Source organism: Amia ocellicauda, chromosome 3, assembly GCF_036373705.1.
Source record: "Amia ocellicauda isolate fAmiCal2 chromosome 3, fAmiCal2.hap1, whole genome shotgun sequence".
Lineage (NCBI taxonomy): Eukaryota > Metazoa > Chordata > Actinopteri > Amiiformes > Amiidae > Amia > Amia ocellicauda.
Genome location: NC_089852.1, coordinates 23482814 through 23497279, shown reverse-complemented (window position 1 = coordinate 23497279; position 14466 = coordinate 23482814). Strand labels below are relative to the sequence as shown.

The following is a 14466-nucleotide window of genomic DNA, read 5'->3' as shown; positions in this document are numbered from 1 at the left end:
GCTTATGTATTACTTTAATAGCAGGTGGGCAGTAACAGTGCAGTGTCATTCTCCACAGAACAGCACTGATTTACTGCTAAATCCATGTTTTATAGATATAAAAATGAACAGGCAGGGATGGGACACACACACACACACACAAGATTGTACCTTGCATAAATCCACCTACATCCCAATTCATTTTCAGAAGTGTCCAGCCCTGCTCCGGAGTATTTGTCTGGTTAATTTGTAGAGAGATGTGTTGGTGTAGAACTGTCACACTGTGCCACTGCACAGAAGGGACATCTGCAATCTTATTAAGCTATACTATGCTATTGAGTAAAAGTGTGTGGGTTCCTTCTGATGTGATGAAAAGTACTGTGGAAATGGCTGTGCTTACACACCAATCTATAAAGGAGTTAAGTGGATACAAAAAATAAAACACTACCTTCACCATTAAAAGTAGTGTCTTGTAAAAGAGTAATATCTTAAACCATGTGATGGCATAAGGATATCTAATGATCTATTGATCACAGAGAATCTCTTTGCTCAATTGACATCCCTGTAGAGCTGCCACTAACCCCCTGCCTGCACACCTGTAATGTCCTGTGGTGGGAGTCTTGCTTTCCTGCACAATGCATCCAATACACAATACAAAAAATCCACACATTTCTGGAACATAAGGCGTTTAATGAGGTTAGCACATGCTTCTCCTAGCTTGTACACATCACAACAGACCACACATCTTCATAACCTGCCACCCACTGAAGTATCCTGCAGATTAGTGTACTGAACAAGTTCTTCCTTCAAAACCGAAGTTCAATTTTTTCACCCCTTCACTGATTTATACATTACAGAAAGGTAAATGTGTAACATGACATGTTTATTGCTTTGGCTGGTCAGTAACCATACAAGAATGACCCTAGCAGCAGTATCCCCGGAAAGAAAGGAAATCTAATCAAGGACGCTCCTTTTGGATCACAATGATAAGACTTCACACACCTGGGGTGGGGACGGAGACATTTTAGCTGTTGTGAGCACCAGGCTCTTGTAACACTTACCAACAGCATCATCTACCTTTGTTACTTTATTTTGAGGAGATTTGCATAGATAGAATTAAGGAGTTTTTTTGCTAAACCGGTACAATTACCACAGATTACAGTATAAAATTTGACTACACATTTTCTTTTGCATAATAAAATTTATGAGGACTTCACTCCTCACTGTAAAGGTGTCCCAATTGGACAGACATTTTACAGATTAAAAAAATATAAAAATGAAATTGAAAACTGACAAAAGGAATGGGAAGACTAAATAGAGGCAGCATAGCAAAGGAGGAAACACAGCTAAGAAAAAAGGGGGGGAATGCTGCAAGCTATTATGGGTAAGATTATATGTAATATTTTACTAAGACTAATTTACAGACTAAGTAAAAGTTTTAGTACTCCTATACCATTTATATACTGTATTACTATTATTTAAATAGCTACGACAGGAAATCTGTCAATTAAAAAATAAACAATAAATACAAACAGATTAATTATGGGAAATCTTCAGAAGTCAGGATTGAGTTATTCCAGTAAACCTTAATTAGATAAATCCCAATACATTATAGATCAAAAACAAGCTAAATAATCTTAGAACTGTTTTCAAAGACTGGAGTGGCTAAGATCATAGTTTTAAAAAATAATAAAATAAGACATTGAAGAACTGAAACGCATAACTACGCTTTATGCCTAGCACCACTACAATTAATTGGATTGGCTATAATTGACCTTTGATTTTCAGTAGCTCCACAATGCAGTTAAAAGGTATTCACCTGAAACACTTTCTAACTATAGAACAACTTGAAATTACAAAAATCAAGAAATAGGTTTAAAAGAAAAAAATATATATATATCATAAGCTTTGATAGTTGCCAGTTTGTGTCCCAGTGAAGTAGCTACTCTTCACCCTTTCCCTCAGGACAAGGATAACCAGTGGTGGGCGGCTGCCAAATTGTGCCCTGTGCGTTTTGAGGTATTTGGCTCAAAACAAATGAGAAATCGCAGCTGATTTACACTTAGGGATGATTACATTGCTATTTTAGTTTTTTTGCTGACCTACTTTAGGCTTTTAATAGCTTTTGAGATAATCCGGTTTAATTTCCCCTTTACAATAATTAATGTCTTGCCCTTGCAGCCCTCAGGAAGGTTCACAATATAAAAGGATAATTCCTGATTTTTTTGCACATTTACCCATTCTTTTCCTACACTTTTACTACATGGATGAGCAGCCACCAATTTAGTTCAGTAATGCCCACAAGGGTAGTACTGTACAGCTCCAATAAGCATTTAGTGTTTTAAATTGTGGTGGCGATTGCAATACAGTATAAAATTACCACAGATTACAGTATAACATTACTACTCATTTTTTACACGGACATATTTATACAAGGACACATGCTTCACATTGCTAGTGTATAGGCCTGGATCAAAGCACGCAGTGTGACCAGTACAACTGCAGGGGGATTTTTAAGACCATGGTCCTCCAAGCCCTCTGTCATACCATGGCTTAGCAAGGAGGCTCAGTGATTTAAAAAAACGGGACATTCCTGGGTGTGCAGTAAAAACAAGGTGCATTGGTCTTGGGCAACTTGTATTGCTCTAGTTTAAAAAACAATAAAAAACAATTGGCAGTATCCTCCAGTCATGGATGTCTGCATTTTAAAATAAAAGATTCACTCCCTGTCCCAGCATCTCTCGGTAGCTTATCCAGGGATTTTGAAGTCAGCTGTAACACTTTTCACATTAAGAGACTGCTGAGCAATCTGACACAGAGAAGGCCCTTGGTAGCCCACTCCCCCACCCCAGACCCACTCCCCACATCTTGATCGAAGGGAAGGTTTGGCAAGGGATTTCTACAGACGTCAAGTAACTGAGGAGGTTGATGATTAAAAGGCAAAATTAAAATATTAAAATCGGTTCATGTAAAATGTTTAGGCTCCTATAAGGAAAGTAGCAAGCTGGGTCCCAGGTACCAGAACAGCCAGTTCACAAGACCCTTTTAACACTGCTGTAACACTTCAATCAGATCTTTCTGGGATCTCCCTTCTTCACTTCAACCTGGAGTGCATCAAAATCTTCATTCTCCCAGGCACTTGGAGGGTTATTTTTGGTATAATTGTCCTGAGGCAGACATTGCCAACACCCCACCCCCTCCCAAGGCCAGTGGTTGTCCAGGGTTGTGCGCATACAGACTGGAACTGATGGGAGGTGGGGAGGCTTACACAGCATGGGGGGGGAAATGCTTTTTGTGGAGCCCAGTTAGGAGACTTTGATATGGACAAAGAGAGTGGCTGGGGCTAGAGAGGAGCCATCAGCCTTCAGCAAATGAACATGCCGGTATCCTGAAAGACAAAAGGTGAAAGGTCATGGGAGAAAATGGGGGGGAGTGGACACTTGGTTGGCAGAGTAAATTCATCCAAGGATTCCCACTTGAGAATGGAGTGGAGTTCATGCAGTGGGTGGCCATCTTAGTGTTTTCATCCCCATTTGTTCCCAACAGACACCAACTAATCCATCTCATTAGTCAACCCTCTAGGGTCATATTCATAAAACGTTGACAGTTGAAAAATGAACACTTGTTTTCTCTAATGAGTAAAAAATGCAAAGTAGGGAAATGTTAACAAAACTCAAATGCTTAATTTTTCTTTATTGTGTATCATTTGTTTCAGAGAAAGACTGATGTAGGCAGAGCTAAAAGACAGGCAGGTTGACAGGCAGGTTGGCAGGCAGACCTGCAGGGACACAGACTGACACTCAGCTGGGTAGGTACCTCTTCGTAGGCTGGGGAAGGGCAAGGTGAATTGGCCCACAAAGTCGTTGCTGGAGGTCAGGTCATGATCCTCCACCACAAAGCGAATCAGCGCCAGCTCAGGGACCAGGATTTTGAAGGAGAGAGTGGTGTTCCACAGGGGATTGAAACCTGCAGCCGGGACGGAAAAAACATCACACATATGAATCTCTGGTGCCGGAACATGGCCAAAAGAACAAGGGGCCCCATGAGAAAAAAAATTGTAACTAGACTATTCCAACTTTAACCAGGAAAGCCCATTCAGATAAAGCACTGGAGAGGAGGCGAACAGGGAGCTGCGGGTGACGTACCGTTGTTGTTGATATGTGGAGTCTCCGCCTTGGCATTGTCAGCCGGCACCCCATGCACCTCTATCCTGACCAGCGGGTCCACAATGGAGTTTGGCTTGTCCATGTTCAGCTTGGGCAGCTGCTGGGCAGAGATCACCTGGCCGGGGAGAGAGGACATATCAGCATCGATCACGACTGGAGTTGAGAAATTCACCATTCTTTGCACGTTAAATATTAAGATGACAATTACAGTACAGACTGATGAACAGTTACATATTACAGTACAGACAATTTAAAGAGCATACGAGCTGGTAGCCACTTATCCAGTACCTCAGCACAACTACACATTGCTCTTCACACCTCCCTGCCTATCTCACAATTCCTTCTCACCTTAATGGTCAGCTGTGTGGGCCGGCAGCCCAAGCCTTGGGTGGGGTTCTCAGGGTCAAAGGTATTGTCCCTGGTGCGCTGGAAGTTGGGTTTGAGGACGTACCCGCAGCGGCCATTAGGGAGGAAACGGCCCTGGTTCAAGTCCATCTGCTCTCCTGGTGTCTGGAAGTTGAGAGCCACTGCAAGACGACAGACCCAGTCACCAGGCAGAACTCTGTTAAAATCAGACTTTTGACTGCAGCCCATGGCATATCACAGCCAATCAAAAAGCAGTGAACCACAGAATGCCAACCATACTACCTGTGCAAAGGGGCACACAAGGTAGCAGGACAGAAGAGGTCAAGTTCTTTTTAAACCCTTCTTCCTTCTTAAACTCTTCACAAAATCTGTCCCCACACTTAGGCCTAAACCAAATCGTAACTTTGACTTTCCCCATGATTAGCATCTTACACCCCATCACATTTTTAAGTCATAGAAAGTGACTTTAAAGAAGTTTAAACCCTGATTGGAGTTGGTCATCTGCCATTCGTGGACAGGTTGAAGTTTAGATTTGGTCTAAGTCTTGAGGTGCCAATCTAGTAGTAGGACTAAACTGCCTGGTTAAATCAAAGCAGTGGAAAACCTCTCCAGCTTCCCAATGCCAAAATATTGCTATCATGCACCTTGGCATTCTGGCCTTAACTAAAATAGGAAATGTGCATGTATGCATGGAATATGAACATTCTTTGTGCAGTTACAGTCAGGCCTACAGTGGGAAACACCAGTATTTGTAATGGAACAGGAGTGCCCATGAAAGAGCCGTGCTCACCAATCTGACAGCCGCAGTTCCACATGGTCTGAGGGTTGTAGTTGGAGGACTGGATGCGCTGTCCAGAAGGGTAGATTCTGCTCAGCTGTCGGGTGTTGTGCTGTACAAATGCTTTCCCTGCAGATGGAGGAAGGGACAAGGAGAGCAATGGATTGATTCACCAAGGGTACTTATGGTACTAATAAATAATAACTTAATGTAATAATAAATAATAATAGCACAATAAAAATAAACCCTCACGATGAAGTGCTTTCCAACACCTACTATGCAAGTCAACTTTTTTTTTTTTTTTTTTTTTTTTTTTTTAAAAACAAAGATTGACCTTTTAAAAAGGAAATGGCAAGAACATGACCAAAAAGATGTTAAAATCAGAACTATAACAACATGAGGTGTGCACAAGATCCCACATTTTATACACCCTATATATAGCTAGAATTTGCTCAACCAATCACTTGATTCCAGTTTTGAAGCAACACTCAGTCTACTTCAGTAGGATTTTTCAGTACGCTTTCCACCTCTGGGGAAAAAAGCAGTTTTTAGCCTTGGGGTTACAAGACATAACTCATTTTAGATTAAACTGTGTATACTATGTGAAAAGGGTACCCTCTAGGAGTATATCCATAGCAAGAACTTGAATTGTGTGGAATTGGCTTAATTATCACGTTTTGTCACAAAGCTCTTCAAATGTTTGCTCACTAATAGGGATGCAACTATTCCATACATTTTCGATTCAGTTCGTTTTTTTGACATATTGAACAACTATTTTAACACTGCCAGCCAGGAAATCAATAACAATATTAACAGTAAATTAATGTTAAGGGCTTATGAAACGCACTTTAAATGGACTATGGAGTTCTAGATTTGCATGAACAGTTTTCTGGAGTTGTCATGATTGAATTCCAAGGAACATTAGAAACTTGTTGATCCAATCAGAGGACAGGCAGACAAGAGCTATGTCACCTGCCATTCTTCAATTATGTATCAAAACGTGCACATGTACATAAACAAGAAATTATAAAACAACCTTTACACATTATATAAATCTGTATGCACATCTTAGAAGACATACAATTATAAAACATAACTAGTTATAAAATTTGCATGAAACTGAAATATTGCATAGCCCTACAGTATTATGCAATGTGAAAGCTCTTTGAAATGGCTCCGTGTCTAGTATTACAGCCGTGTACACCAATGCAGTAAACGCGCTTTTCTACACTACAGTACCCTACAATGTAAAATAATTAGCATCAAACAGGTGACTTATCAAAGCATTGATCCAGAGACCGGGGTTTGCAACGAGATTGAGACTGAATTCCAAAAGGAAAGTTAGAAACTTGCCGAGACTATTACAGGGCAGGCAGACGATAGCTATAGCATTTGCAAATCTGCTAATAAAATAATGACAATAATATTTTAATATATGACTTGTAGAAAATCATGTTTCAGGAATCAACATGATTATAACACTTTCATTGTTATAACATGCTATATTGTATTCAGTATATCCCACCACATGAACTGCAGGTTCCGCGGTTACATTTGAGGAGTTCACAGCTGAAACGCCGTATAGGTATTTAATTCAAATATTTAGTGACATAGAAGAACGGATAAGCGGGAGAAATGCGCACACAGATATTTACCGTTGGTTGTCATTTAGTTTTTTCTGATACTTGAATTAATATTGGTTTGGTGAATTTGATTAAATTAAATTTGATGGTCGAAATGAAACGCTCAAACAATATACACCCCTACACTGCAAAAAATACAAGTCTTATCAAGTACATTTCTCTTGTTTCCAGGCTAAAAAAAATCTAACCATCCTTTTTTTTTTTTTTTCTTGAAATTTGCTTGAAATAGGTGAAAAAATCTGCCAATGGAACAAGACAAAATACAACATATTCAAGGCATATTTTCTTAGAAACAAGTTATCTTGCTTGTTAAGGAAATGCATCTTATTTTAAGGATGGTTATATTTTCTAGCCTGGAAACAAGATAAATATACTTGATAAGACTTGTATTTTTTGCAGTGTACTCACTAATACTCGTGGCTAGATACCTTACTGCAACTGGACTGGATGACTAACTTCAAATCTTTGATTAATGGACTGACCACCCGTAACCATCACGACACATGATTAGATTTGCCTCTTGAGTTTTGTGGGTGGAATGCCTTGCATTTCAATGTATTGCTCCTTAATTTATTGGTCTATTTGTCCGTCTGTCACCCTTTTTTTTTTTTTTCGTACTCTGTAACGAATGCCTTTTTAAAAAGTAGTGAAGTACAATACTTAAAACATACTTAAGTAAAAGTAAAAAATTACCACATTTGAAAAATACTCAAAAGTACAAGCACACGAAAAAGCTACTAATTTACAGGAACAAGAGTAGTTTCCACCCCCCCCACCCCCCACCAAAACACCACCCTAATCCAGTACCGCAAAGAAATTGATGGGGCCCCTAATATTACAACTGGCACCAGCCAGGCCCCCCAGCTGAAATGGTCTAGAGCCGCCACTGGTTACCTGACTCCTTGCTGTGACGCTGGGCCTCACTCTCTGAGAATGAAGACATCTCGGTGGGTGGCTTCTTTGTGGCCTCACTGAAGCCAGGGAAGGGCACACTGCGGCAGTACACTACCAGGGCCGAAAGGTCCGGTGACAGCTTGGAGGAGACTGACTGGAGGGGACACACATGCTGCCCATGAGGGCCACAGAGAGATTGCACAGCCATATGGCCAATTACAGAGATTGAGCAAATGACAAGTCTAATTTATGGAAAACTGAAAAACAGGTAAAAGACAGGACTTTTATTGAATGTCAGAAAGACAGATGGAGAGAGGGAAAGAAACTGAAAGAGACAGGGAGAGGAAGAGGGCATTATACTGATTATATTAGAACCAAGCAGCCTTGAAAGCAAAGAAGGACAAAGTGCAAGTGCAGTGGTAGCCTGACTTGACATGGATGCTCAGGCAAAGAGCAGATATTTAGAAGGGGATGTGGACAATTTTGCTTGCTTTAAAATTGCAGAGGTCTGCATTAGTATGAGACACAGGGAGGGAGGGAGAGCGAATGGCAGGCTTGTTTCATGAAAACCAGATGATCACTTGGCAGTCTTACCGATTTGCTTCCATTGGCAACTGGAGAGGATTCCTGAAAGAAAGCGGAAGATTGGGTGTGTTACAGGAGCCAGAACGGAAGCAGCTCACAGAGGTTTGACACATTAGTTCTGTGCCTGAGGCTTACACTAAACTTACCATAAAACTGGTGACACTGGTGTATAAAATGTTTTAGGTTGAGGTTATTTTCATTGTGCTCAATGGTAAAGTGGACACGGGCCAGAAAAGGTACAGCCATTCAGCTCTGACAGCCTCACCTTGCCCACTTCCTCCTTTTTGTTCTTGATCCCGCTCCTTCGCTCGTCCTCCGAACTTGAGGAGCCTGAGGAGCTGGAGGTATCGACTTTGTGCACATGCTCCTTCTTCCCCTTCACCAGGATCCGCCCCTTCAGCTCCTGCCCCCAGTCAATAGGAATCCATTAAAGAAAAAGCAGCTCTTCCCCTTCCCACAAGCCCCTCCCATCCCACAAGCCCTATATTAAATGTAATGCACTGTAAATCTGCATCTACATACTCCATAATGTCTTGGATCATGGTGCGTCCTATGTAGGTGGTGCACATTTCCTCTTGGAACATTTTGTTTTAAGTTAAGTCAAGGCGCAGACAAAAGGAAAACAAGAGCATGAAGGTGACCGATAATACTCGACTGCTCACACACACTGGGTCAAATCTACTACCAACTACATTGCCTGAGCCAGCAGGTGGCAGTACTGCGCATGCTCCACCGCCAGTGAAGATGGGGGTGGTCCTGCTGCAGATACCAGATGGGCCCCATGTCTCAAATCATGCTGTAGATGATAACCATTTGCGGCATTTTATTTCAAGCGGATTGAGTCTCGAGCCTTGCTACCTTGTCATCTGACCCCTCTGTGACATGATAAGTGCTGTATTAAAATGTACAGTGAGTGAGGGGTGATGAAATCTTGCACTGGACTGACTCCCTAGTGGTGTCTGAAGAGATTGAAAGCACTTTGTATCAAAGCCTGGTTTACACAGAGATGTTAAGTGGTAGCCAGCGCCAGCGCCATTTACATAGCCTGCCTTTACAGAAAGCACTACACATACATATATTTATTTCCTTAATTACAGCTCCAGCCACTTTGCAAAATTGTCTGTTTTTTCAATTCTAATATTTGGTCCGATTGTCAGAAGAGTTGTCCTCTGAGACAATTTCAATAAACTGTATCAGTTTGTTTATACCTTTCTTTGACTCTGTATTGAACTGTGGTGGTCCCTTTCCGAAGGGCGCTAGGCCAAATTAAAACGGAACGGAACTGAATGTAAACCAGGCTTCAACACTACTGTGGTTGGGGAAAGCAGATGGAGATGTCATACCTCTGGGGAGGGTAGGCTCTTGGTCAGCTGGCCGTTGAGGGGCTTGGTGACCAGACTGTCTCCCAGGATGGTGCGGAGGTGGTGAGCCATGACGCTCTGCTGCTCTACTGTACAGTGGTTCTCCAGGGACAGGATCAGGGGGTATGGAGAGGCCTGATTAGACCGAAAGGGGAGATCCCATGAGCACTCATTCAGAGCTGGACTAAAGCTCCTCTGACCCGAAGCATGACAGATTGTACTTGTGAGAAACAGCTTGAGCGAGTGAACGCCAACCTTAAAGTAGCATCTCTAAGAGCAACCCTTATTGATCCGTAGTCGAAGACTGGACACTAATCAGCATTCTTGGTGTATACCGCTGTACACCTACAGGCAGGATTTAAAAAAAACAAATCAAGCAAAGAAAATGCAGCTCTATAGTGGAGCTGTGCAATACCTTGAAGGCATACTCAGCGATGGTCTGGATGACCTCTTTAAAGGGGATCTTGGATGTCAGTGTGTGGCCATGGCAGATCACTGGCTCGCCTTTGTCCCCATCCCAGCAGTCCAGCTCCACACAGCGGCAGCCCTGGTTCAGAGCCCTGCAGACATGGCCACCACACAGCATTAGGGACCAGCCCCTGCACACTGTCACAGCCATGGGCGTAATTTATGGAGGTGGGGAGGATATGTGCCCGCCCCCACCCCCCCAAAAATCCAAAAGAAGCTTGTCAAGCACCCTTCCCCCCCGATAATTTATTAAAGTGCAGTCCTTTTTTACATGACCCAACGGACACATCCTGTTCCAATAGCTACCATCTCCTCCTCTTCCTGCTCAAACAGTTCTTGAGGGAACACACTGAACTCTGCAGTAGCACACAGTTGTGGAGATATGTTAGTTGGTATTTGGTAGATTACCCTAGTTAGCGGTTTCCAGCAAACATGTACTGGTTGGGTCCATGCGGGCAATGTGGGCAAATTCATCCATTGTAAAACCCGCATTGGCCCATTTCCAGAATACCAGCAGGAAACTGCTACAACAACATTGCTGCATCAATGTAGGTCATACATGTTGAATTTTTTTAATTAACAAAATTAAACCTTTCAGTTTAATGAAGCCCCGATCAATCTAGTCATTCTCACAGAGCCGGTGTCAATCAATGCAGCTCAGACGTGTTTTGCAGTTGGACAATATAACTGCATGAAATGTAATTGCTGGTGCTCCAATATAAAGATAAGAGGTTTGCTTGTGATTTGGTGTCGATCAGAACTCATTGTGAACAAGGGATCTTGAGATCTTTATATATCCAGAATGACGTCTCATGTTCCCAATTCACAGCATGTATTCTGCTGGCTGGCTGGGATTACAATTTTGAGTTTTTGTGCCATCATTTAGTTTTATTAATGTTCTATACATTTTCGGATTGTCTTAAATGTGAAGCACTCAATGCCATCTTGCTGCAAAGCACACTATACTCTAAAAATTGATTGATATTTCTGCATGGGTTCTTCATTTGTATTAGCAGAAGTATTTATGCATTTGTCTGATGCCTTTTATCTCAGGAAATCTAATCCCCGTTTATTATATAATAGAATATAACCAGCTCTAAGGTAGATGTTAGGCAATGAGAATAGCACAATGTGCACAAACTGCATGATACAGCACAGCCCCAGTACAATGAGGGGAAGGGTGAAACCAGACTATTCTCCTGGATGTGAAAAGGCTGTAGATTTGAGCAGGAAGGGCAGTGAACTATACCTGATGTAGGGCTCAGTGCTACTGGTGCTGGTGATCTGGTCCTTGGTCAGGTAGGTGTTATGGGAGGCTGAGATGAAGTAGTGCGCCAAGGGCTGCGTCATGTCCTGGTGGACACTGGCGTGTGCAGGGTTAAACACATCACTCTCGCTGGACAGCAGGTACATGGTGAACCCGTCCAGAGTCATGAACTGGCTTTGCTTGGCTACCACAGGAAAGTAGAAAGGGAAAAAGGTGTGGGGGGATAAGAGGGATAGATTTTATTTTTTATTTTTTTACAAAAAGCACTTTATTTAAATAAAAGCTCCAAATCAAAATGACACAAAACAAAAAAAAACACAAAAAGGAATTAAAATAAACTGATTAATGAATAATGCACTTTACAGATTATAGCAGATTCCTTAACCTGTTATTAAAGTATTTATCTTCTACTTTCTATAATTAGGAGTAATAGTAGTAACACCAGTGATTAAATCCTGTTTTCAGTAACAGTCACCATCAATCATTATCATGGTTATTATCAGTGTTGGTGGCTTACCCCTGTTGTTGAGCTCGTAGGTGTTGATGACATGCGTGGCCTGTTTGAGCGTGGCCTCCTCGCCCTGGTCACGAAGGAACTCCTTGAGCTCCTCGGCAGAGAGGGCACTGTCATTCCCCGAGTATCTCCGAAACATCGCCTCCAGCTCCGGCCTCCGCATCAGCCGGCGGCAGAACTCTGCGATCTCGCTGTTCTCCAGACGCCCGTTTGCCGAACGGTCGCACTGCTGCAAGGCACAGACATGCACATACAGTACCTAATGTGACCAGTTCCACACCGTTTGTTGTTGTTGGTTTTCAGGCCCTTCTGGTTCACAGCTTTTAAAGATGCATAGCGGACAGCCTCCAAAACTATGTGCATAGACCATAAGTAATGCCTACCCCTAGTATTTGTATACAATTTATTATTATTACTACTCTTCTTAGCAGACACCCTTATCCAGGGTGACTTACAATTGTTACAAGATATCACATTATGTTTTACATTTACCCATTTGTACAGCTGGGCATTTACTGGAGCAATCTAGGTGAAGTAGCTTGCTCAAGGGGACAACAGCAGTGCCCCCACCTAGGATTGAGCCCACGACCCTCCGCTCCAGAGTCCAGAGCCCTCACCACTACTTCACACTACTGCCCATCAGTGTTGGTGGCCTACCCCTGTTCTAGTAATTCTAGTCATCCAGGGACCTTTCAATTAGCAAAACTTTTAGCAAGACTTTTCAGGTAACTATAGTGACCATCTCCTTGGATATAGTATAAAGCCCCTTTTCCTGGAAATCTAATGAGGGCAGAGATTTAAAAATGCTTCCATTTACTCATTAATTAGTAGTCAGCTAGGCTTTCAATCCCCTGTTAACAAACGTCTCAGTTTTCTTCAATACGTGGATGGTTCAGTAGGAGTGCATTCAGCAGATGGAGATGCTATCCATGGAAGCATTGGATCAGCACATTTTTTTTTTATTTTTTTTTTTTAAAGCAAGCATACTTGCTCTCTGGCTCTGCTTGTGTTGGTAATTGAATGCAGACATTTACTACAGACTGTCTGAGTCTGACAGCCAGAGGCCTCCTCACTTCTTAACCTAGACACTATAGCACCCCATAGACCGGGCAACCAACACACAAAATACGATCTAGCCTCCTGAGGGGAACTTTTAATCTGCAGAGGCCACTTGTTGAAAAGGAAACTTGATTCCCCTTTGCCAACAAGCATTTTCTGCTTTCATTTCAAAATGACAAAAAATCAATGTGCATAAACAATTAATTCCACAAACTGTGGATTCCAGCCACACCTGGCCTTGATGGCAACTCTTGGTTTACCAGAAGCTTCGATTCTATCCAATGGAACACAGCCATCTAGCTGTGGCTTTGGACCATGTGACTGGTGGATGGGACACAGTTCTGACTGAATCCTGGTCTAGTGGAATATCTGACAAATTTGTTCAAATGAGCACAGAGACTGGCTGTAATACCTGATGCAATTGGAAGATGAGTGTTTGATCTATAGTAATATCATTTTTACTGCCAATTTGAAAGTGGAATTTCTTAGTTAGCCACTTTTCAGTTCTGTATTAATCTATACTCAGGCTAGGAAATGTACTGTACAGGTTCCACACCAGTTTATTTTATCTTTTTAAACAGTTTGATAATGATTCCCAATTCCTCACGTAATGAAAATAAAATTACTATGACTATGGTATTTAAACTTTACAGCAACAGTTCTACAATTGGTTGAGTTCTGGAACAATTTTAAGACATTTATTGAACACAGATAACACTCAAAAAGCAAAAATCCCCTTGTGCACGACATCAACACAAATGTAAGCTGAAAAGTAGCCTATTCTGCTCAGCTGGTTTATGTAAATTAATGAGGACTTAATTCAAGTTAATGGCTTGCTTAACAATTGAGATGCCCATTCTTTCCACGTTTCGATGGTTGGAACATCCCTATAAAACAGGGAGGGTCAGAAGGTCTTTGGGTTTGTTTTTTGTTCCAGCCCAGCTCTGAGCTCCTTAATTGGTCTAATTTAACAACTAACTGGATGATTATAATTCTTCCCTCCAGACTCCGAAATGATTTTGTCATTGGCTGTCAAATAAAAATTGAAAATCTATAAACTGAGAAAATAATTCAAATGATTGAGGAACTCGGAGCTCCCGTTAGGAACCACACACCCCCACCCCCCCCCCCCCCCAAAAAAAAAAAAAAGTCTTCCAACCCCACAGGCTGACAACTCTGCAATAGAACCTGCAGCACTGGGGCTCAGTATCTCATCTCAGTGGAAATCTTTGGTTTTCGAGATCCTCATCTCTTGAGGGAGAAAATCAAACATTACAAAAACTAAAAACCAGAAATGGCAATAAATTCTGGACTGAACTGGATCCATAGACCCTCCCTTTAAGGTTAAGACAAACCCCAGGAAAGGAAAACAAGATCTTAAATCAT

The 14466-nt window shown here is 41.9% G+C and overlaps 1 protein-coding gene across 2 annotated transcripts in view; it reads right to left on the bottom strand.

Moving 5' to 3' along the window:
* Positions 1-845: 845 nt before the first annotated feature.
* The window catches only part of LOC136742030 (1-phosphatidylinositol 4,5-bisphosphate phosphodiesterase delta-3-A), a 28360-nt gene continuing 14739 nt past the window's right edge, over positions 846-14466 (bottom strand). Inside the window, exons 5-16 of one of the 2 annotated variants that reach the window (XM_066698561.1) lie at positions 12025-12250; positions 11490-11691; positions 10188-10332; positions 9755-9907; positions 8677-8814; positions 8421-8453; positions 7827-7998; positions 5302-5418; positions 4494-4672; positions 4125-4260; positions 3796-3945; positions 846-3367 (exon numbers count right to left, since the gene is read on the bottom strand). In XM_066698561.1, coding sequence (XP_066554658.1) covers positions 3285-3367; positions 3796-3945; positions 4125-4260; positions 4494-4672; positions 5302-5418; positions 7827-7998; positions 8421-8453; positions 8677-8814; positions 9755-9907; positions 10188-10332; positions 11490-11691; positions 12025-12250 — 1734 coding nt within the window. In that variant the 3' untranslated portion in view covers positions 846-3284. The remainder of the gene's footprint in view (positions 3368-3795; positions 3946-4124; positions 4261-4493; positions 4673-5301; positions 5419-7826; positions 7999-8420; positions 8454-8676; positions 8815-9754; positions 9908-10187; positions 10333-11489; positions 11692-12024; positions 12251-14466) is intronic. The other variant, XM_066698562.1, reaches the window with a different exon arrangement.